Source organism: Myotis yumanensis, unplaced genomic scaffold (genome assembly GCF_028538775.1).
Source record: "Myotis yumanensis isolate MYYU_CA2020_CCGP unplaced genomic scaffold, mMyoYum1.0.hap1 SCAF_1, whole genome shotgun sequence".
Classification (NCBI taxonomy): domain Eukaryota; kingdom Metazoa; phylum Chordata; class Mammalia; order Chiroptera; family Vespertilionidae; genus Myotis; species Myotis yumanensis.
The window spans coordinates 41,976,623-42,001,313 of record NW_027223752.1 but is presented as its reverse complement, the minus strand read 5'-3'; the positions used below and the strand labels follow the sequence as shown (position 1 = coordinate 42,001,313).

At 45.2% G+C, this 24,691-nt stretch overlaps 1 protein-coding gene across 1 annotated transcript; it reads left to right on the top strand.

The window, feature by feature from the left end:
* The first annotated feature begins 10,026 nt into the window (after positions 1-10,026).
* Positions 10,027-19,910, top strand: DACT1 (dishevelled binding antagonist of beta catenin 1). Its single transcript, XM_070419043.1, is given in 5 exon segments — positions 10,027-10,490; positions 12,615-12,747; positions 13,479-13,634; positions 16,817-17,769; positions 17,771-19,910. Coding segments are annotated over 5 exon segments (2,547 nt in total). The 5' UTR covers positions 10,027-10,148; the 3' UTR covers positions 18,734-19,910.
* Positions 19,911-24,691: the final 4,781 nt, after the last annotated feature.

Here is a 24,691-nt window from a genome sequence, read left to right as displayed (position 1 = left end):
GCGAAGCAGGATTAGTCCCTGCCCTTGAGGAGTTTAAAATCTAATTGAACAAGAGAGGCAACAGTGGTTAATCAAAGAATTTACTTCTGAGTTTTTGAGATCACTGGCTTCAGTGTGTCTATGTATAATGGCCAAAAGGGCCCATTAGTTTTAATCTATGTAACATAGTAGATGTGGTTGTTCATGAAAAAACATCTCTCTAAAGCAGTGGTTCTCAACCTTGGCTGCACATTAGAATCACCTGGGAATCTTTTTAAAATCCTGATTTCTGGGCCTCATCCTCCGGAAATTCTGTTTCTTTGTTATGGGGTGAGGCCACAACGTTAGTAACAAAGAAACAGAATTTCCGGAGGATGAGGCCCAGAAATCAGGATTTTAAAAAGATTCCCAGGTGATTCTAATGTGCAGCCAAGGTTGAGAACCACTGCTCTAAAGCAAATCAAGGGAACCCAATCTAGACGTTGGGGATGCTTTAACTAATTTTCCAGCTAATTTGGTTTACCAAGTTCTTTTCCTAATTGTGTTTTGGTTCCTGACTCTATGACTCTGAACATAAGCACTCAGTCCTGCCACTTACCCTGAAGAGGTAAAGCTGCATCAGGCGTGAGTCCAGCTCTCAAGGAGCTCACTGCTAACCTCAGTAGGTGAGATAGCGAAGGGGAAAATAAGTCATTTGGGGGGTAGCTATCTGAACCTGTGCCAGTAACCTGCCTTCTGACGCACACTCTTGCTTGCGATAAACTCCATTCTTATCAAACTCCATTCTTATCTGTGATGCCTGTCCTGCCTTGCAGAAACCGTTTCCCGGAATACTCCCATTTTACAGAGGCCACAAACCATGAACCATATACAACCCCAGGAGGGGCTGGTGCCAGTGCTGGAAGGCCTCTGGGTGTGATCTCACTTCCCCCATCCCAACTCACGGGGGAAGCCTGGCCCATATCTGGGGGACAAAGGAACTGAGAGTAGAAAGGGAAAGCTTCGTCCATATTCATCACTCAGGATTTGGAGACTGACTCCTCTGAATCATGGCACTAGTGCAGTCTGCAATAAAGGCAACTTTTCTGAATATTCTCTGAGTGCCCGGCTGATTAATTCTCCTGCACTGCCTGGCAGCTTATCTGCAGCAATAGGACAAAAGGGAGAAATCATTGTTGCACAAGAACAGCCAGACCGATAGGACCAGTAACTGGGGTCGTGTCCTGAGAGGCTGGGAGAATCGCTTCACTGCTTTTTTTCAGAATAACTTCATCTACCTACATCATGATATACTGGAGGGATTATAAGAAATGCTTTGTGCCCTTTGGAAAAGAAGTGTATTTTGTAAGGTTCATCAAAATTTTTTGGATAAATTTACAAAAAAACTGGAAATAATGATAATAATTTATCATCTAGCCTTTGTTGAGTGCTTATTGTATGCCTAGCACTCAACTAATGATAGGAATACAGCTCTAATCTGCAACTCTTTTATATCTGCTGGTCCCCCCAAATTGTCAAAATATTCATTTCTAAATGGGGCTTGCTTATAATCCTATATAATAAAAGGCTAATATGCAAATCGACCGAACGACCAGTTGCTATGACACGCACTGACCACAAGGGGGCAGACACTCAACACAGGAGCTGCCCGCTGGTGGTCAGTGTGCTCCCACAGGGGGAGCACTGCTCAGCCAGAAGTCGGGCTGACAGCTGGCAAGCACAACAGTGGTGGCAGGAGCCACTCCTGCCTCCAAGGCAGCACTAAGGATGTCCGACCGATGGTTTAGGCCCCATGTAGGGAGCAGGCCTAAGCTGTCAGTTGGACATCCCCCCAGAGGTCCCAAACTGCACTGGGCCTCTAGTCTGTTAATAATTGTTAACCTGAGTGATTGGTTCATGGAAATTCATTATACCATTTTCTCTACTTTTGTGTTTCGAAATTTTTCATCATAAGAGGCTTTGCAAAAAAAGAAAGGAACTAAATAAATTTCATTAACATAAATAACCTCTCAGATAAAAGATGAAGGAAAATAAAGCATTTATCTCCTAGTATTTACTATGTGACATATCCTCCACATTCACTAGGACTTTTTCAAGGAATTGAGCAAAAGCTTATGCTCTTCCCAACACATCCATTACTCTATTGGTCCATATGGTTTTTGTTTTTATTCTTATAGAGGCCCGGTGCACGAATTCGTGCACTAGTGGGGTCCCTTGGCCTGGTCTGTGGGATTGGGCTGAAACCGGCTCTCAACATCCCCCGAGGTGTCCCGGATTGCAAGAGGGCGCAGGCCAGGCAGAGGGACACCACTGGTGCACTATCAGGGCCGGGGAGGGACGCAGGAGGTTGGCCAGCTGGGGAGGGACCACAGGAGGGCTCCAGAGTGTGTCCAGCCCATCTCACTCAGTCCCGATCGGCTGGACCCCAGCAGCAAGCTACCTACTGGTCAGGGCGTCTGCCCCCTGGTGGTCAGTGCACATCATAGCTACTAGTCAACTGTCTGCCCCCTGGTAGTCAGTGCACGTCATCGCGAGCGGTTGAGCAACCTTAGCATATCATTAGCATATTATCCTTTGATTGGTTGAACAGATGACTGGATGACCAGACACTTAGCATATTAGGCTTTTATTATATAGGATTGTTTTGAGAGAGGGAGAGAAACATTGATTTGTTGTTCCACTTATCTATGTATTCATTGGTTCCTCCTTGTATGTGCCCTGACTGGGAATCGAACCTGCAACCTTGGCATATCAGGATAATGCTGTAACCAACTGAGCTACCCAGCCAGGGCAGGTCCATCTGGTTTCTAAGGGCAGGATCCTTGTATTTCATATTGGCAGTCTGCAATGCCAGTGGGTGAAACCACCAATGCTACTCCTCAATAGTCTCTCAGACCTACTTCTAGTTCAAAACCCAATAAAGTATTCTGAAAACAATACTCTATGTGTGCTGTAGACAAAATTTCAAAGTAATATATGAAAACTATCAAAGCAATGACTGATGATAATTTTTGCCTTATAGGAGTGTCCTTAAATGTCCATTCTCTGAGGAGGTGTGCACATGCATGTATAACATTTGGGACTTTGGGGTAACCAACATTTATTTCCAGATATTTCACAACCTCTCTCTAAGGTTAGATATAAGCCCCATTTTACAAATGAGAAAAATGAGGCCGAGAGAAGTCAAGAGTTCACAATGCCCATCAATCTATGAAGGTGAGCACCAGGGGCCTGGAGTATGGTACCGTGGAGTTCAAATCCAGGCTGGCTTGACCCCAAATGTATATCCTCTCACCACATTTTGGAAGTGCAGTGTTAGAATTGGATTTTTTTCTTCTTTTGAAACAGCTTCTATTACAGGCAAGATTGAGTCAACCACATGCTCCACAGAGCCTGGCGGGGGAAGAGTTGGGTGTGAACAACATGGCAGCGTTTCTTTATCACAAAGCAACACTCCCTTGACTCTGTTTGAATTCAGTCTGCACACCAAACTGAACAGAAGCGAATTGTCCCATCTGTTGACAAAACTGTCCTCCCTGACTTCAAAGAACCCCCACTTTGGAGGGAGAGCCCCCTGGGGTGCCGAGGGAGATGGAGATGGAGGCCCTGGCCCAGCACACAGCCTCTGCCTGTCATCCCAGCTGACTTCTCTTTGAATCCAAGGCTCTTCACCACCCAACCCCCAGCCTTCGCCGCCCAAACATACCCAAGGCCCAAATCCTGTTTGAAGTGGATGTGCTACTCTTCACACGGCCTGCTGCGGAGGCCCCGGGATTAGAGGAAGGCTCCCGAGGGGCCCGGCCACCTAGGCCTCCGCCAGCAGCGCGCTTTCAGCTGCTCCCTGGGTGATAATGGCATTGGGGCTTTTCCACAGGGAGGCCTGGGCCGCCCCAGGGATCTTAATTAAAGTGACTTTGTGGGTCTTGGGGGGCAAACACAGTCCCAGAACTACTTGTGGGAACATGTTTTGAGTTCTGGTTCTGCCTCTCGCATCCTGGGAGAGTTTCGGTTCACAGGAGCAAAGGAAATGGAAGAACTGGACCAGTTGTCTACATCCTAAAGCAGAAGCCGCTGCTTTCGTGTTAATCACTATGTTAAAAACATCACCTTGGTCATGTCTCTGTTGGTGTAGAAATGATCAGTAAACCGTATTGGAAATGGCTCATAGGATCATGGGTTGGAGTGGCGCGTTTTCTTTCTCCTTTCTGAGAGTATTCTGAGGAAGAAATTTAGAAATAGATTTGTAAGGTGATTAGTTGTCTTAAGTTTAATTACATATCCTAGTGACTACCTCTCAATGACTTAAACTTAAATGAAAATGTTGAATTATTTTGCTATGGGGCAAGTATTTCCTTATAGGTATTTCAATTGTAGCTTTAAGGAGGAAAAATATTGTTTTTAAAGGACAATAAAAAGTAAAATATAAGATTCCTTTCCTTGTAAAAAAACATAAGTTTTATAAAGGTCATTAATTTTAAAAAAATATATATATTTTTATTGATTTCAGAGAGGAAGGGAGAGGGAGAGAGAGATAGAAACATCCATGATGAGGGAGAATCATTAACTGGGGACCAAGCCCGCAACCCAGGCATGTGTCCTTAACCAGAACCGAACCCGGGACCCTCCAGTCTGCAGGCTGATGCTCTATCCACTGAGCCAATTCAGCTAGGGCAAGGTCATTAATTTTTGTGTAATTTCATTTGATTATAATTTTTTAGGTATAATCACAGAATATATCTGCTTTTAAAATATTATTTTGCAAAATGTAGTAGTTGTTTCTTAATCTGGAATTACATATATTTGGATATATATGTATATATATATGTATGTGTGTATATATATATATATATATACACACACACACACACACACACACACACACACACTGAGTGGCCAGATTACTATGACCAGCCAGATTATTACGACCACCCCATCTGTACTTCGTTGGGCCACCTTTTGCCTTCAATACTGCGGCATTCTTCTTGAGTCCCTACCTTCATGGAGGTTAGGGTCTTGGCGGTAAACTGGCACTAATTAAATAACATACATATATGTGGTATACACTGAGTGGCCAGATGATTATGACCACCCCATCAGTACTTCGTTGGGCCACCTTTTGCCTTCAATACTGCGGCGATTCTTCTTGGTATTGACTCATAATAATAATAATAATCTGGTCATTCAGTGTATACCACATATATGTATGTGTTATTTAATTAGTGCCAGTTTACTGCCGAGACCCTAACCTCCATGAGGGTAGGGACTGTGTCTGATTTGTTCACCGTTGTATCCCCAGTTCCTGGCATGTATTAGATAGATATTCAAATACCTGCTGAATAAATGACTAATCAAAGTAATGTGATATAATGATGATGGTATATATTTGTTTTTATACTATAAGAAGGCCCACTTTAAACATTTTTTCTTATTAAGATACTCAGGTTATAAATTTAGATTTCACTAATATTTATCTACAAAGACATGCGATTGAACATGTTCTCTGTATTATCAAAGCTGATGTGCCATGGTTTGCCAGTGCATGGGACTGAGAGTTTCAGATAAATGGGGACCAGTAAGGGCAACATGTTTACAGTGGCCACTTGTCTTGGAGACACTTTTAAATTCTGCCTGGGGATGAAGTAGCATTAACTGTTTCTTGGTGTTGCCAGGCATGGAGTTCTAGGGTATTTGCACAGTCGGTATGCTGCCCCTCCCATCTGTAAAGATGACCAGCAGAAGTGGCAGAGCTGAGTGACTGAAGTCCGAGGTCGGTGGGGACATCAGGAATTAAGACCATGAAGAATGCAGATCACTCCCAGACAGATGTGAGTGTCTGGACCTCATGGTGTGCTCCTTGAGCGAGCCCGAGCTTCCTGAAGAACTGACCCCCAAACTTCATGGACTCACCTTGTGCTTCTTCAACAGAAACCTGGTGACAGGGAACCTCTTTAACAACGTTAAAACAGCTAAAAGATAACCTCTCCTTCTAGGAATAAGGAGTGTTTGGTTGTGCAGGCGTCAGCGAGAGTGGAAGGAGCCGTTTCATACATAGCCTTGCAAACAAGACCGGCATTGTCCGAAGTTTGCTGTTTCTGCTGCCAGCCCCTTCTTCCCCTCTGCCCTCAAAAGGTTTTTAAAGTGGTCAGGGCCATGATGTTGCCCAGCCTTGTTACCAACTTTCCTTTTTCTTGATCTTTTGTTTCAATGTCTGCTTTCTTTCCCCTATGTGTGCTCTCTGAAGCGGGATTGTGGGGTCAAGCTATAATTAGTTTATATATGATGTTTAATTCGCTGTGGCTCTTCTGGCATTAGATTCAAATGGGCTTTGATGTCTGGCTGGAGCTTTGATCCCAGACCCTCAAATGGTGGTCATCACCCCAACTCAAAGGATTGTCCTTTATTTTTCCCTCCTATTCGGAGACAGCTTTTCCCAATTACATCATTTGTGTTTGTTTGGCCATAAAAGCTGCAAGGCATCATTTTGTTGCTTTGCTCTATGGCAAAACGTGCAATTGACTGCAATAGAATGTTCACTGCTGAATAAGGCATCTGAAGAATGATGCTCGGACTTGGTTGGGGATGCTGCTGGGGGCGGTTCGGCCCAAAGGCAGTCAGGCTGTATGATCTGAAGGTTCCTTTCCTGGCTCTGCCCAGGAAATATCCTTAAGCATAAGCGACACCACTGTGATACATTCAGTCAAGACCCTTTTTCATGCTGACAACTGTATCTTACTCTCCAGATCAGTGGGGGAGAGGGTATCCTCAGTGCTACCCCTTCTGAGTGTGGATTGGCAGTTTTTCTGAGAAGACAGAGGTGGGGCAAAGGGAGGGGTGAGCCAAAGAACTGACTAGGGCTGAGCCATACCAGAAAGGAGATAACAAAGTAGCCTTAAGGAAGAAGCACAGCAACTGCTTTAAAAAGAAACAGCAGGAAAAATCAAAACAGTAGAGGAAAGTGAGACCCTGTTGGCAATAGAAAGGAGCAGTGAGCAGTGAGTGGGTGATTACTTTCCTCTGCCAATACCTGCAACCCAAACAAAGACCCAGAGGAAAGAAAAGCCAGAGAACGAGGCTGGAGAGGAGAACATTTGGCTGTTGGGTTAAGAAGAGAACAGGGGCAACCTAACCAGTCACACTCAATCTGACGACATTGGGAATTTTCCTGGAAAAACAATTAGAGCATTGAGCTCCTTGCTTCTACTTCATTTGACAGCCTGAGTTTGTTTTAATTGGCGTGTGAATGAACAGCATTATTTATTAATGTGTAATGGATACTGTGGAAAGCATAACCTTTTTTCCTATTTGTGACCATTTTATTGGCAGAGCCACTTGAATACATTAATTTTAATATTTAAACTTGTTGGGAACACTTTTTCATGGAGATGTACAAGCTGTTATGGCAAATGGTTTGCTTTGGATTAATGAGCCAACTCGTAAGTGGCATTTGGTGAGGAGAGGGGTGGCAAGGTGGGCAGTTTTGGAGAAATAGCAACTTGTCTGTCTGCTTTAACAAGATTTATTAGTAGTGTGCAAAAACATGTTTCAGCTTTCCCCCCAACTATATAAATATAGTTGTCCATGTGTGATATAACACAGGCCACAATAATAGACTCCACCCAGCCAGAAGGAATCTGACTCAGAACTAAAAAGCAAGAAGCTTGCTTAGAAATGAATAGAATGAGACAATGAATGACAGAGGACATGGATGAGTGGCATTTGGCCAACAGGACCAGTCATTATTTTCTAGTGCACTAAAATTCGGGAGAAAAATTTAGTTCCTGTATTATCAAGTACAGTGCTTGGCATACAGCATAGAGCATAGGTGACCTGAATAAAACGGATTTTGTTTCCAAAGCTGATGAACACCTGAACATAATTCCATTTTTAGTTCTAACATACGGTCTTGTTAATTATGATCACGGTTGTAATTATAGTTCCTCTTATGCCTGTGAGGGGCATCCATAGGGAGGTGGTTGAGGAATGGCAAGGGAATTCTTGTTTTTTGGTAAATGTCAACTTGATTCTATTTATCTCAGGGATTAAAAGGGTACTACTAAGTTAGTTAGAAAGCACATGAATAAAAAGGCTGGTGTGGCTCAGTTGGTTGAGAGTGGTCCCATGCACCAAGAGGTTGCTGGTTCAATTTCCAGTGAGGGCACATGCCCAGGTTGCAGGTTCGATCCCCAGTAGGGGGCGTGCAGGAGGCAACCGATAGGTGTTTCTCTCTCATCAATTTTTCTCTCTCTCCCCCTTATCTTTCTCTCACTCTCAAATCAATAAAAACATATTTTTCTTTAAAAAAAACCCTACATTTTCTTGAGTCTCTCTCTAGTAATCATCAGTTGAATGCTTGCAAGGTATTGTCCTGAGAACAGTAATACTGAAAGAGTATTAAAACAGTCCCTGCCTCCAGGGAGCTTTTGTAATGCAATTGGAGAGAAGAGATACACGTAAACACCTATGCACAAAGGCATATGTGTACATACCTAGGTAAATAACCATACAAATAGCATTTGGTAAGAATCAGACATTCATGCTGTTAGTTAACTGAAGTTCAGAGGAGGGATGTGAACTGATCTGGAGGGAAAGTTGGCCCACACAGAGGGGAGAAATGGAGAATTTTTAGCAGGGGTAAACAGCTGGGCAAAGGCGGAAGAATCTGAAATAATGATAGAGGATGCATTCCTTTACACACTTTGCCTGAACTTCAGCAAATTGTGACGTGCTGGATTCAATTTCTGAGGCTCTTGGATGTCCTGTTTTTTAAAATAGATATGGTACTTTCCACAGACAAGTGGCATTTCCAGACCCCTATCCTACTGAAATTCCCTGCGACCCCGTCTCAGGCAGAGATGACCATACCGCAAATGCTACTGGACGGGGAAAACTTATAGTCCCTCTGGAGGGAAAAAAAAAAAAAAAAGAAAAAGCTAGAACTCATATAAGCCTTACTATATGCCTGCCACGTTGTAAATGCACCCCACACCCCCAATGTATATTGTACTATACTATATTTTATTATAATTCTTCCAACAGGCAGATTCTGTTAGTAGCTCATTTAACCGTTAGGGAAACAGAGGCATAAAGAGGTAAAGTAACTTGCCCGCCCACCTGGTACTGGCAGGAAACAGGATTCAAATTTCGGCAGTCTGGTTTCAGAGTCAGAGCTCCCCTGAGCGCAGACTAAATAACAATAAAAAACTCACACCCCAACCAGAGCGCGCACGTGCGCGCGCGCGCAGACACCCGGAGCTTGTAAAAGAACTGATGCCGCCGCTCGCTAGACCGCGGTGTCCTCCCGCCTAATTCTAAACGCCGTCCACAAGAAAACCCACACGGCCACGAAACTCAGGGCTGAACAGTTTGAGAACACGGCCCTGTGCTTGGTAGTGCTTGCCTCCACGGAGTGGAGGACAAAACCAACCCCCCGGAGGATGTCACTGAACGCACCCGGGACCTCGCCTGGCGAGGCGAAGGAGACCTGACGCGGCCCGGGATGAGACCGGGGCGTGCGGGGAAGGGGTTAAGATGGTGCACACGCAGCGACTCGGTGGAGTTTCACAAAGTTCTCCGGGGAGCCCAGCCGCGGGGTCCCTCCGCGGACCCCGCTGCGAGGCCGGCGGCAACAGGAGGCTGGGCTCGGGACGCTCGCCCCCGGCTTTGTAGGTGGGGAAGAGCCAATAAGGAGCGAGCGAAAACTGGGTGCAGTCAACTCGAGAAGGGGGCGAAGAGACCCGCGGGGAGAGCGGGGGAGGAGAGAGGGCGGAGCGGGGGGGGCGGGGGGCGGAGCGGGGAGGAGGCCGGCGCGGAGCGCGCGGCGCCCCTGACAGACGAGGGGGAAGCCGGGGGGAACGGGCCTCGGAGCCGAGGGGCCGGCGCGGGGAGGCGGGCGCCAGGCGGGGGTTCGCCCGGCCGCCGCGCGTGACGTAGCGCCGGGCAGGGCGTTATCAGCTGCGGGGCCGCGGCGGGCGACGCGCGGCGCAGCGGACGGCGCCGCTGGGGCCGGGACGGCTGCAGCCCGCGGGCCACGAGCGCTCCCGGCCGCCGTCCCCGCCGCTGTGTCCCGCCGCCCGGGCGGCATGAGCCCGCGGCCGCAGGTCTGAGCGCCCCGCTCCTCCGCCCGGACGTCCCGGCCGAGGTGACGGGTGCTCGCGGCGGGGCTGGGGGCCATGAAGCCGAGTCCGGCCGGAGTGGCGCGGGAGCTGGAGCCGCCGGCGCCGGCCCGGGGCGAGCAGCGCGCGGCGGAGCCCGAGGGGCGCTGGCGGGAGAAGGGCGAGGCGGACACGGAGCGGCAGCGCACCCGCGAGCGGCAGGAGGCCACGCTGGCCGGGCTGGCGGAGCTGGAGTACCTGCGCCAGCGCCAGGAGCTGCTGGTCCGGGGCGCCCTGCGCGGCCCTGGGGGTGCGGGCGCCGCGCCCCGAGCCGGGGAGCTGCCCGGGGAGGCGGCGCAGCGCAGCCGCCTGGAGGAGAAGTTCTTGGAGGAGAACATTTTGCTGCTGCGGAAGCAATTGGTAGGTCGAGCCCGGCGGTGGGGGCACGGCTGTCGGGCAAGCGGGTGGGAGTCGGGCAGGTGACCTGGGCTGGCGCGGGAGTGCCTGTGGCTGGGGGAATTCTCGCGGTTCCCGGGACCCCCGCCCTCCTTGACCCCCGTGCGTGCCTGCGCCCTGCTTGGTGCCAGGTGAGGGGCTGGCGACCCCGCGCGATCTGCGGGGAAGGGGTGGCCTCTCTCCCTTCGGGGCTCTCGGAGTGGCCTGGATGTAACCTTTCCTCTCTCTGGTTAGACGAGTGAATGCACGCTCCCTTCCCGAAGGTTTGCAAAGCCCTCATTTAAAATGCCATCTCCTCTGGAGGCCTTCTTAGCTTCAGGTCCTCCCACCGAGAGCGGACAAAAGCCGAGGAGGGGGCCTGTGGCGTGGCTAACTGTCCGAGGCTGAATTTTACGATTACACGGAAGCGCACGTAGGAGCCCTGCCCCTCCCAGGCTCTCCTCAGCATGCCAGCTTTTGCCGGGGCTGCTGCTTAATTTCAAATAGAAGCCCTTTTGTACCAGGCAGCTAAAGCAGGCGCAACGGATGGAAATTTGGCTGGGAAAAGTGCCCCTCCTCTTACATTTTATACGTACTGCGGGCCGTGACTGGTGGTGGAGGTGGGAGAAGAGAGAACCTGCTCTCAGGGAGCATTTATGTTATTGGAGTCCTGCCAGCGCCTCCGTCATTCTATGTCATCTTCATTAATGGGGAAGAAAAAGAACTTTGGCGCTTAATGTGTCGGTGAACAGCTTTTGACCCCGCCTCGGAATGATGGCGGCAGCTTTGTTTCAGAGACCTCAAAAATGTAGTTTTGAAAGCAGCAGCAGGAAAAAAAAAAAATCCTTATCTGACCATGTGATACGATCTGAAACTAGACACATGCCAGATAATGTCCCCTCTGCAGAAAGGAACGCGGCGATGCTGTGTGGTTGTCTTGTATTATCTCTTTTCAGATAATTTCTCTCTTTCTTGAGCCTCAAAGTGCTCTTACTCCTTAGGTTCCTTTTTTTTTTTTTTTTTCCTGAAGAAACTCATCCTAGCAGACTAGCATATGGTTTATACCAACGCTTTTTAAGTCAAAGGACACACAGAGGAGTAGCAATTCACGAATCTATTTTGTAAGGATGTATGCAGATCATGGTTCGGGTAACACCTCTCTTTTGGCATTTTACTGTGTTTTGCTGGGATTAGACCAGATACTCGGGTGTAACATTGATTTGAGCCAATGCTTGCCAGCGATGCCTGGTCGCTGACATGTCACGCATTGTCTTGTACAATAGCACCTTTTTGTCTTTATGAATCTCGGGATTGTGAGGGGCACATTCCCGTTGTCCCCGGAGGGGAGCAAGGCCGCAGCGTGTCGGGAGAATTCCAGTCCAGTCAGTGTTTGTGGCACTATTTTCATTTGTAGACTTGGCATTTGTGATTTGAACCAGATGCCTTTTGAGTGTGTTTTTCCCCCCCTTTTCCAGCATAGGAAGCACTAGGTGGCGGTGTGAGTTAGCGCTACGGATGTGTCACCTTTGGAAACCCGAGTTGAGTTCAAATCTGGTGGACCTTCTTCCCTCGAGGGTTTTGAATTCTGCCAGCTCACATTTTACTTGGCACTGGCTATTCGTATTAGTTTCTCACTTTCAAAGGCCCTCAGACTGATTAAACTCCACAAAGCAACTAATAGAAAACAAAGCTCTGCAGGACATTTGGCCAGAAAGTCTCACCTAAGCAAGATAAGCAATCTGTTACCCTCCAACTTCAAATTAAAGCATCGACTGTGAGGTAGTTTTGTAAAATATGGGAGCCACGCAGAAGATTTTAAAAAACCTCAGTGCATTTTTTTCATTCTCCCCTAACTTGGTATATATTAGTTGAAAGTAAGAGCAAGTATTGTTTTTATGAAGAAACTTCGTATCACCATCCAATGTGAGAACGTGGAATTAGACATAGGACTTGAAGTTTTCCTTTATTTCAGGTCATCCAGTAAAGTTTAGTTTTGGAAGATTTAGTGAACTCTCTAAATGGTCATTGGAAGGCTTAGAGCGGCAGCCTTTCAAGTTCTTTGTCACCAGAATGTGTTCATTTTCCCTTTCTCCATTTCTTCCTAACCAGAATTGTTTGAGGAGAAGAGATGCTGGTTTGTTGAATCAGTTGCAAGAACTTGACAAGCAGATAAGTGACCTGAGACTCGATGTAGAAAAGACATCTGAAGAGCACCTGGAGACAGACAGCCGGCCCAGCTCAGGTGAGTGTGTGCGCACAACCACAGCATCTACACGCAGGAGTTCTACCTGGGCCCCGAGCTTACTATTCCCAGCCCTGCAAATGGCAATGGAGTGTGTTTCCAGTGCAGAGAGAATAAAAAGGTCGTCTGCCTGCCATTCAGTCGTAGGAGAGGGAACTAAAACCAGACTACAACATTTTTAATAATGAGATTGATCTGACTGGAGTCCCCTGAGTTTAAAAAGAAAAGGTTCTATTCAAATTTCTGGAAGAGCGGTCCTCCTTTGAAATTTGAGAAAGTCAGAACTGGGCTAGAAAATTAGTCACACTTCAACTTCCTGAGACCACTTTGAAAGTTTTTTTTTTTTTTCTTTTAAACCATTTGGCTCCTTAAATAGATTTGTTTTCTCTACAAGTTACTCTTTCTGAAACGCTCATGATAATGTTGGGGCTGTGATAGATCTAAGTCTCTTTCCTTGCACATCTTTAAAGGTTGGGTCAAGGGGGATCAATTTGACTTGTGAGAGTAACTTTGAAAGGTATCCATCGTTAGGAGCTCTTTGCTTTTTCTAAGGATTGCTTGAAATAAAACCATAAAATCAGGACACTAAGTCCAGCGAGCCAAAATTGCCCCCTCCCCCCCAAGTCTCCCATTCTTACCTTTTCTCGAAGATTATCCTTTTTTCCTTTTAAGCACAAATGTGTATTATTGCATGACATGATCCTAATTCCAAATGGTGTCTTTCTTTGTAGGGTTTTATGAGCTGAGTGATGGGGCTTCGGGATCCCTTTCCAATTCCTCTAACTCGGTCTTCAGTGAGTGTTTATCCAGTTGTCATTCCAGCACCTGCTTTTGCAGCCCCTTGGAGGCAACCTTGACTATCTCAGATAGTTGCCCCAAATCTGCAGGTAAGCCTTTTTAGAATTAATACACATTTTTTTTTTTTAATTGGAAGGGGTCAAAGATTCCTTAAAGGTTACGTAGCTTCAGCCCCTTTTTACTGATGAAAAACAAAGACACGGAGAACTCCACCGGCTTGCTGCCTTTAGTGCCCATAGTTGCATCTAGAACCAAGAAGACCTCTATTCTGGTCCTCTTTGGGTGCCACTTGGCTTTATATTCAGCTCATCCTTGGAAATCCTGTCCCGATATAAGTTTGGAGCTCTGTTTCTGAGCCTTTGCTTCACAGGCTTTGTTAGGCTTTAACTTGTTTGTTTTTTTCTTTTGAAAACCACTTTGGATCTGTTTTTTTCTTTCTTTAATAATTCAAAGCTAAAGCTTACATTAAGTTAAATATATCTTTCAGCCTGGCCACAGGCTGCTTGGCACTTCAGGGAGCAGTGGCCCTTCCCTGTTCTCCAGAATGCTTTGTCTGGGGGCAGCTCTCCTTTTAGCAGGCGGGTGGGATGAGATCCCCTTAGGCCATGTGCCATTGTTTCTCATTTTGGGCTGTCCTTGCAGTTACCTCCTCAGAGACTCATGCTACTGTTGGTACTGGAAGAGTTTCTGCATTCCTGCTATGCATCACTGTACTGAAGAGTCTGTATACTTTTACCTCCTTTGGCTCCTCCCAGCAGTTCTGTAGGATGCAGGTGGTGTTAGCTCCATTTTATGTATCAGAAAATGAGGCCCAGTGAGGTTAGATTAGGTAAGTCGTTTAAGGCCAAATAGCTAGTGAGTGGCAAAGGCAGGATGCATGCTCTGGACTAACTGCCAGGTGCATGTTTTTCCATCACATCACACCAAGGGAATTCAGAAGTTGTGTTCAGTGTTTTCATTGAAAAGGGGAGAAATGCCGAAACCGGTTTGGCTCGGTGGATAGAGCGTCGGCCTGCGGACTGAAAGGTCCCAGGTTCGATTCCGGTCAAGGGCATGTACCTGGGTTGCGGGCACATCCCCAGTGGGAGATGTGCAGGAGGCAGCTGATCGATGTTTCTCTCTCATCGATGTTTCTAACTCTCTATCTCTATCCCTTCCTCTCTGTAAAAAATCAATAAAATATATTTAAAAAAAAAAAGAAAAAAAAAAAAGAAAAGGGGAGAAATCTGGAGTTAGGTGCAATTTGTCAGAGGCTCCTCATCTGCTGAATGGCAGAGCTGTTGCTGAAACTCAGGACTCCTTCCTTAGTTCTGCTTTGTTTTGATTCCTCAAAAGAGCAGAGGAAATATGGAGAGTAGAGGAGCTGTAGGTGCTGGCACCAGTCGCTGCACTCTTGGTTTGTTTGTGTTCTACACCTGGTCTAAGGCTGAATCTTCAGCCCAAGCAATGCAAACATAACACCAACAACTGAAGCTGCTAATTGGCTGGTGTCTCTGTATTTGTACAGGGTGCGTTGTCAGCAGCAATCATTTGGGGGAAGCAACAGATCAGTGTTATCTAGAGTGTCTGGGCCTCAAGTTCATTGGTAATTGCTTCCCTTCACTCTGCAGATCTGGTTTCAGAGGGGAACTTTAAAACCCATTAAAGGCACTTTGGTATAGGTTTTCCTCAAAGACAGACCCTCTCCCAAATGCTACATCTTCACATAATTGAGACAGTTGGGCTGGGTCTTGGGGGCTGGGATGTCTGTCTTGTTCCTTAACTCTTAAGTAGTGAAAAGGGAGAAATGGTAAAGTGTAGATGAATGTGGCTTTAAGCAAGGCAGATAGGCCTTAGGGTAGCAGAGGAGGAGGGATGGGCAAGGATATTAGCAAGAGATGGTTTTCTTTACAATAAGCTACTTATTGGGAGTGGAAGTGGAGAGAGGGAGTGGACATGGCACTTTTATAATGATAATTTCCTTAAAAATTAACCATATTACTTCTGAATCTAGACTATATTTTTCCCGAAACTGCTAATTATCATTAAGGTTAATGGAGTTTTCCCTTAAAATTAACATAGAATCTGGTGCATAGTAGGTTTTCAACATTGAATGAATAAGTATAATGGAGGACAAATTATATAATGATAAAAACTTTGGTTTTTTTTCTCTAATTGAAGGTCATTTAAGGAGACTTGAAAGTTATAATATTCACCGAGATGAGAGAACAAAATCGTTTAAGCAAGAAAGCTTGATTTCATTGTATTTTGACATCTATATTTTTATGATGTGAACATTTATTCATTAATTCCACTACTTAATCTATTAAAGTGCTATCAAGAATTCCTTCTTATTTAAAAAATACTGTTTTTTATGTTAGTGTCTGATTATTATTTAAATTTGATTAGTCTGTACTGAAATTTGATTAATTTCCCTGACCTTTCAATTGACAGTAATATTTGAACCTATGCCGTTAAGAATTAGGTCTAAAAAATACAAAATGAGAAGAAAGTCCATAGAAAGTATAATTTATTTGAAGTATTTTAAAAAGAAACCAGGAATAGAACACAGAGGGGAAAGTAGTCTAGAGAAAAAATGACTCAAAAACATTTATTTTTCCAGTTATAATACAGTATACATATTTATTGAAAATTTAGAGAATAGAAAACAAAGGAGAAAGTTAACACCACTCTGTTGACTAATGAGTTTGCCGACCACTGGGTTAGAGCATTGTCCCGATTTGCCAAAGGTTGTGGATCTCCAGTCAGAGCACATACAAGAATCAACCAATGAATGCATAAATAAGTAGAACAACAAATTGATTCTCTCTCTTTCACCCTCTCCCTTCCTCTCTCTAATATCTATCTATCTATCTATCTATCTATCATCTATCTATCTATCTATCTATCTATCTATCTAAGTAGATAGATAGATAGATAGATAGATATAGATAGATATAGGTAGATAAGGCATTTTTAAATTTTTTTTGTTTTATTGCTTAAAGTATTACAAAGAGTATTATATATGTCTCCTTTTTAGATAAAGCATTTTTAATGGCTGACTATTTTTCCTTCAGAGGCTACATCATATATTAAAATTTTCTTTGTTAAATATTTTCCCCCTCCTCCAGTAGTCTGCACTGTATGTAAACCAGTAGAGTAGCTCATGGAGTATTTGTTGATTCTTGGCGTTCTCTCTCTACCCATGAATTTGTCCTCCTGGGAGTTGGCCAGGGTCAAGCTGGTGCTGGCCAGTTCATCTCTTCAGAGTGTACCTTTAAATGTCTTTCAGATCTCATAGGATGGTTGGACTGTACAGAAGGCCGCTGTGAAGACCAGGCCTCAGAGGCAGTTTGCTGTTTCCCCTCCACATCACAATTTAATCCCCTTGGTGTCATTGCAGATGTGAATCCCAAGTACCAGTGTGATCTGGTGTCAAAAAACGGGAATGATGTCTATCGCTATCCCAGTCCACTTCATGCTGTGGCCGTGCAGAGCCCAATGTTCCTCCTTTGCCTGACAGGCAGCCCGCTGAGGGAAGAGGAGAGGCTGGGCAATCCCACCAATGACATTTGTGTCGGATCTGAGCTGGACGCCGTCAAGACGGAGGCGTTCTTACCGTCTCCAAGCAGGGTGTGGCCTGTTCCCCACCCCTCATCCAGCAAGAAAATGGATGGCTACATTCTGAGCCTGGTCCAGAAAAAAACACACCCTGTAAGGACCAACAAGCCAAGAACCAGTGTGAACGCGGACCCCACGAAGGGGCTTCTGAGGAATGGGAGCGTTTGTGTCCGAGTGACTGGGGGCGTCTCCCAGGGCAATCCTGGGAACCTTAAGAATTCCAAACAGGCGCCTCTGCCCACCAGCGGAGTTCCCTCTTTGGACCCTGGGACATTCTCCCCACCGAAGCAGTGGTCGAAAGAATCGAAGGCAGAGCAACTGGAAAGCAAGAGGGTGCCCTTGCCAGAGGGCTGCTCGCCCGGTGCCGCCCCTGAACTTCAAAGCAAGCATCCCCCCAAAAATGCCAAGCTAGCCTCCCAGGAGCACGCCCGGGGCCCCACCACTGTGACCGGGGAGGCCCCCAAGGAAAGCAGCCACATCCCAGCCGCCTCTCCAAAAGAGAGCCCCGGGAGAGGCCTCGCCCCGCGGCAAGAGAGCCGAGTTGTCCCACCACTGAAAAAGCCGGCGCAGAAAACCAGCCTGCAGGCGGCCCCTCCGGCCCCTCCGGCCGCGCCCCCCGCCTGCCCCGCCTGCCCCGCCTGCACCCCCACCCTCAGCCTTCCCCGTGGAAGAGCGGCCTGCCCTGGATTTCAAAAGCGAGGGCTCCTCTTCTCAAAGCCTGGAAGAGGGGCCCCTGGTGAAGGCGCACTTCGTCCCTGCGCAGCAGCCGGGCGTCAGGGCGCACCGGGGCGCCCGGACCGCAGCTGCCCCCAGGGGCTCCGCCCTGAAGCACAGGGCGCAGGCCCTCCACGGCCCCGACGGCGCCTTGCCCACCGTGAGGGAGAAAACCCGGGCAGTCGGCAAGAAGTGTCGGTTCCCCGATGACCTGGATACAAATAAGAAACTCAGGAAGGTCTCCGCCAAAGGGCGGAGGAGTGGGGGCGGCCATGCCGAGGCGGGTCTTCCCAGCCGGCCGCTGGGAGCTGCACACCGGCCCGGGAGCCGGGCGCACGGCCACGGGCGCGAGGCGGTGGTGGCCAAGCCCAGGCACAAGCGCACCGACTCGCGGCGGTGGAGGTCGGCCGCCGAGATCTCCTACGAAGAAGCGCTGCGGCGCGCGCGGAGGGGCCGGCGGGAGGGCGCGGGGCTGTGCGCGGCCGCCGTGGCGCTGCCCTACGCCAGCCCCTACGCCTACGTGGCCAGCGACTCCGAGTACTCGGCCGAGTGCGAGTCCCTCTTCCACTCCACCGTGGTGGACACCAGCGAGGACGAGCAGAGCAACTACACCACCAACTGCTTCGGGGACAGCGAGTCCAGCGTGAGCGAGGGCGAGTTCGCGGGCGAGAGCACCAGCACCAGCGACTCGGAGGAGAGCGGGGGCCTCATCTGGTCCCAGTTCGTCCAGACGCTCCCCATTCAGGCGGTCACGGCCCCAGACCTGCACAGCAACCCCACCAAGACCTTTGTCAAAATTAAGGCCTCCCACAACCTCAAGAAGAAAATCCTCCGCTTCCGGTCTGGCTCTTTGAAGCTGATGACGACCGTGTGAGTGGACCTTGTCGCGGGGGAAGGAAAGGTGGCGTCTTAGTAGTGTTGTTGTGTAATAATTTCATGGAATGTTTTCCCCTCTGTGAAGATGAAACCGAAGTAAATTAATGTCTCTGCTTCATTATGTATGGACACTAGTGCCTTTAATGGAAGGTGAAGAATGTCTTGCTGGTTAGAAGTGAATATTGAGGTTTTCAATGGTGGTGAATAATGCATACGTTTTGTGGTATCAGCTGATTTTCTGTTTTAAATTTCCTGAGCACCTGTGATGGTTTCATTGGGATGAGACCCTTTGATCTGAAGGTCAGGTAGATGGAATTATAGGACATGCATTGGCTTCTTGGTTCTTTAGGGCAGTGTCTCCAGGAGGGCTTTCCTGTCGAGGGGCATCACATAATTGTGTGAAGTAGGTATGAGGGAGCGTGTTTGTTGTCTGTAATTTCTTATACAGTCTACATTTCTCATACATCCCCATACACCCGTATTCTATCGTCTCAGAACTGTGTGGTTTACTGGACTCAGACCTTGAAGACCAGACCCCTAAATCCAGAGAGCTAGTGACTTGGATGGAGAGGCTGGTAATACCCTTGAAGGGATTCACTAAACTTGTGCTACACTTGGTGCCTAGGCCCTTGTTAGGGTAAGCATTTTTAGGGCTGTTTATCCAACATTTTGATGCCTTTTTCCTCCCTAATTTGCAGCAAATCCAGCCATTCCTCCCTTGGAGGACTTGCCTTTGGGATAAAGTTTTGGTCCGTGGGTACAGAGAAATTCACTCCTAATGAAATAACCTTGGGCGTGACTCCAAGCCCACAATTGCTCACTGAGCACTGTGCCACCTCAGCCTTGGCCCACACGTGTTCGTGCAATCCAGTCCAGATTGGACCACTGACCCTGTCTGGAAGGAAGGGCTTTTTTTAAAAAGAAGAATTGTTTTTGGTAAACAGTATTGTGTAAAATTGCTTTTTTTATACCGATACGAGCATGTTTTGTGCATGAGTAGTATTTGTTTTGGTATTCCTGTTGATGTTAAATTACTGTGTGATAAAACAGTATGTGTTTTTATATATCATTGTGTAAATTTAATATAACATTATATGCTGTAATAAATGATTTGTTTTACTGCTGTTAAGTTTGTTATTTGGGCATAAAACCAGATGTTTACACCTATAACTCTTGTACTGATTATTGTGGGATTTATATTGGGCCCAGTCTAGCATTAGAATATTATTTGCAATAATTAAGGCAGGTTTTAGTACTTTTTTTTTTCAAATGGATGGTAGGAAGGAGGGAAAGCAAACCACTTCTTTAAAACAGTTAAGGTACTTCTTTAAGATTTAAGGTAAATTTGATAGATGTGGTTTAAGGAAAATATTTCTTAGAATTCCCTCCAACTTTTTACTATAAAATATTTATAACATGGAAACATTGAAAGGATAGTACAATAAACACTTGTATAGAGACCACCTAAATTCAATAATTGCTAACATTATGCTGTTCTTGATTTAACTCTCTATATGTATTTATTAGGTTTAGCCATACTGCTGGTTTTGAAGGTCAAAGACAGATTTTGGCCATCTTTCTTCCCACACAGCTGTACTATTTTAAAGCAAATTTCAGGCATGATATTTTATTTCTAAAAACTCAAGCATTTATTTCCTAAGAATGAAAGATTCTCTTATAAAACTACAATATGATCACACAAACACAAGGAAAATTGTCAGTAATTCCTAATACCAAATACTGTTTTTGTTTCAAGAATTTTTTTTTTTTAATATATTTTATTGATTTTTTACAGAGTGGAAGGGAGAGAGATAGAGAGTTAGAAACATCGATGAGAGACAAACATCGATCAGCTGCCTCCTGCACATCTCCCACTGGGGATGTGCCCGCAACCCAGAATCGAACCTGGGACCCCCCAGTCCGCAGGCCGACGCTCTATCCACTGAGCCAAACCGGTTCCGGCTCAAGAATTTTTTTAAAATCTTCACCCAAGGATATGTTTTTTTATTGATTTTGAGAGAGAGAGAGAAAAAAACATCGATCAGTTGCCTCCCATACGCCCCCAGACTGGGGATTGCTCACCCAGACCAGAGATCAAACCTGCTAGGTGTGTGCCTGCACCTGGAATCAAACCTGCAATCTTTTTGGTGTACAGGAGGACGAACAAACCAACTGAGCCACCTGCCTGGGCTTGAGAATTTTTAATAGCCCCTTCTCCCTTTTTCCCAATGAGGATTCAGTCAATGTTATTCATTGTATTTGGTTGTAGATCTCTAGTCTTTTATTCTAGAACTAGAGGCCCGGAGCACTAGATTCGTGCACTGGTCGGGGGCATGGCCTGTGGGGATCAGCTACTGCGGGAGCAACCACTCATCCTGGTCAGCTGCGCACTGACCACCAGGGGGCAGCGTTTGCGTTGAGTGTCTTCCCCCTGGTGGTCAGTGTGAGTCATATGACTGGTTGATCCATCGTTCTGGTTGTTCCGCCCTTAGGTCGCTGGGCTTTTATTATATAGGATAGTCTTTTTAAAAAATGACATTGGGTTTTAAAGTCAGGACACTTATCTTGTAGAAGGTTCCACATTCTGGATTTGGTTGTTTATGTTGTCTTAACATCTAGACCTTCTGTGTCCTGTAAATTGTATAAAGCTTGATTGGATTCAGTTTAACCATTCTTAGCAAGAAGATTTTACTAATGATCTTGTGCACTTATGTTGCTTTACATCAAAGAACATAATATCAGGTTGCCCTGCTATTACTGAATTTAAGAGTGGTCCCTGCCCTGACGGGTGTGGTTCAGAGTTGGTTGGAGCGTCATCCTGTGCACCAAAGGGTTGAGGTTCAGTTCCAGTTGGGGCACATACCCAGGTTATGGGTTCAATCCCTGGTCAAGGCCCTTATAAGATGTTTCTCTTCCCACCCTCCAAAATTAATTTTTAAAAGAAGGAAAAAGACCTTTAAAAGAATAAGGATGATCCTTTGGCTAAATTGGTAAGTAGAGATTTCTTCACCATAAAGTTTGGTTTTCTTCCTCTTTGCAAATGTTTGGTATTTGTGGGTGATTATTTGGTGCTGTGTGGATACCCTATTTTTCACAAAGGGCTTTAGATTATATTGCTGATCTTGCCTGAATCAGTTATTGCCTTACGAATGCAAAATGGTAGTTTTTCTAAGTATCTTTCCTACTTTTATTAACTGACATTCTACAAAAAAGAGAGCTTTTCTTCTTATATTTCTTTTCTTTTGAATATCACTATGGACTCATGGATTTTTGTTCATTTGATGTCTTACAATCACCTATAGTTATTGTTCTTTTTGATGCTCAACATGTCTGAAATTTGGCTGTAGGAGGACAAATTTTGTTAAAAGTAATCTGTAGATCAGCTCAATCTCATATTTCATATACTTATGATGTGTACTCAATTAAGATGAAATTTTCAAATGCAAATTTAAATACAATACAAATCTCTTAACTACCCATTTTTTAATTCTTCCCTGGAAAATTTCTTTTCCTATACTTTATAGAATCTCTTATCTCCAAGAAGGCTTTTACCTGTAGAACACCGCAAATTAGTTCCTTATTGCTTATAAAGATAAGACTTTTTTCCCCAACAAGACATCCTTTTTTCAATTAGGCATCTTTTTACCAAGACATTTCAGACAACTCAGTTCTTCAAAATATTGTAGAGTTGTGTTTTTTGAGTATTTATATGTTTTATATGCAATCAGTCATCCTGCTTCAACTAGAATTTCTTGGATTACCCGATTAAATCTAAGCCAAGTGCAAGTGAGGCATGATCTCACCATCTTTTCTAGTTCTGTGATCCAATCTCTTTGGGGGCAGGCTATAAAGGTTATTGTGTAAGGCAACTGTGACCTGCAGTCAGTTCTTGAATCATTTCCAAGTTGTTTCCAAAGAGCATTATTCTCAGAAGGGGAAGCTTTCTGAAAACCAGCTTCTGAATAATTACATTTTAGGTGACAGAATGCCAAATGAAGAGAAGCGTGAAAAACAGGATTTTTTTCAAAGAATGCAGGGTTTGTCCTTTTCTGTCTATTGCTTGACTTCCCGGTAGCTAACAGTTGTGCTGCACTTGGAAATTTGGGTTTTGTCCATTATTTTCAATGACAAATAGCTGCTATTAGTCTTACAAACAAAAGAGCTCTTTAAAATATTTCCCTTTATTTAAATAAACTAGTTTAAATAAATTACAAATGCTCATTGTCAAAAAGAAAAAATATATCTGAACAATGCACAGGTGTTTAAACTCCTTTTGCTTCAGCCTCCTTAAATTCTACTCTTCAATAAGTTTGGTGTATATATTTCCATACTCTGTTATATGCACATAAAAATATATGGCCTTTGCATTTTTTCCTTCAAAATGAAGACTCAATCTACATATAGTCTGTAACTTGCTTTCTTCATTCCATGGACCTGTATACTGGGTATAATTCTCAATTCTCTTCAATGGGGTTCCAAGTCTTTCCTCCCTGAGAAAAAAGGTACCGAATTTTATGGGCTACTTACTTGCCTTGCTTACAAAAATTCTAATATTTAACAACAAAAGTGTTACCCAAGTGCTATACATATGCACACATATTGCCTTTCCAGTTTTCTTACGTGTTTTGTTACTTTCTCTGTATTAAGAGTCCACTTTAAGTGGGATATTATTGTCAGAATCCTGTGAGGCTTGCCTAAGGATTTTGCCATACTGAGAAGCTACTTACTTGTTTCTGCCAGGTGCCTCAGGGGGATCTCCAGGTTGGACCACCTTTTAAGTTAATTTATCTACTTTAGGTTTATCTGACTACAGAGGTAGTAGAAATTCAAATCCTAAACCCACACGAGGATAGGCTGTGGTTACATGTTTTCAGAGATCATTTCCAAGGCAGAAGAGCTTCCTTATTTTCATCCTGGGCCAGCAAGTGGATTTTTTCCTGGACTAACCTTCCACTGAGGGTGTAGCCCTTCGGTGCCCTCGGCACTATGGGAGTCTCGGTCCAGATCCTACCCTGTGAAGGCCAAGTCCTTGTCCCTGAGTGCCTGTTGACCTCAAAGCGCCTAGCTTAAGGAAGGAACCAGCAACCTCTCCTCCTACTCTCCAAGGGTGGGCCAAACTTGGATGCCTTTCTTTCCAGTGGAGTCAATGTACACTTAAGAGAACGTTTGCTAATAGTTTATCCACCATTCCTAACTATTTTACAGTGAGATGATTTATCTAGTTCACCATATGACTGGAAACAGACACCATACAGCTACCCATTGCCTTTGCCAGTAAACTGGATTCTCCTTTCCCCCTGGTATTTTTGGTACAATTTTATTGAGGTACAATAAAATGCACATATTTAAACTGTACAATTTGATCTGTTTTGACATGTATACACCTGTGTAATCACCACAATCAAGATAACAAACATTTTCATCATTATCGAAAGTTTTCTTGAGACTTTGTAATCCATCTCTCCCTCTACTCCATTTCCCTTGGCCATCACGGATCTGCTTTCTGTCACTATAGATTATTTTGTATTTTCTATTATTCTGTTTAAATGGAATTAAACAGTGTGTGCTGTTTTTGCTTGAATTTTTTTATTCTCCATATTGATGTTTAGGTTTGTCCATGTTGTTTAATGTCTCAAACGTTCATCTCTTTATTGCTGAGCAATATTCCTTTGTATAGATACATAACAATTTGTTTATCCTATTCACTTGTTGATGGCCATTTGGGTTATTTTCAGCTTGGGGGCTATTACAAATAAAACTGTGAAGAACCTTCACGCACAGGTCTTTGTTTCTCTTGGGTGAATTCTGAGGAGTGGAATGCCTTGGTCTGATGATAGGTGTATGTTTAACTTTCTTTAGAAATTGTAAAAATATATCCCAGACTGGTTGTGCCATTTTACATTCCTATCAGCAATGTATGAGAGTCTCAGTTGCTCCATGTCCTTGCTACCATTTG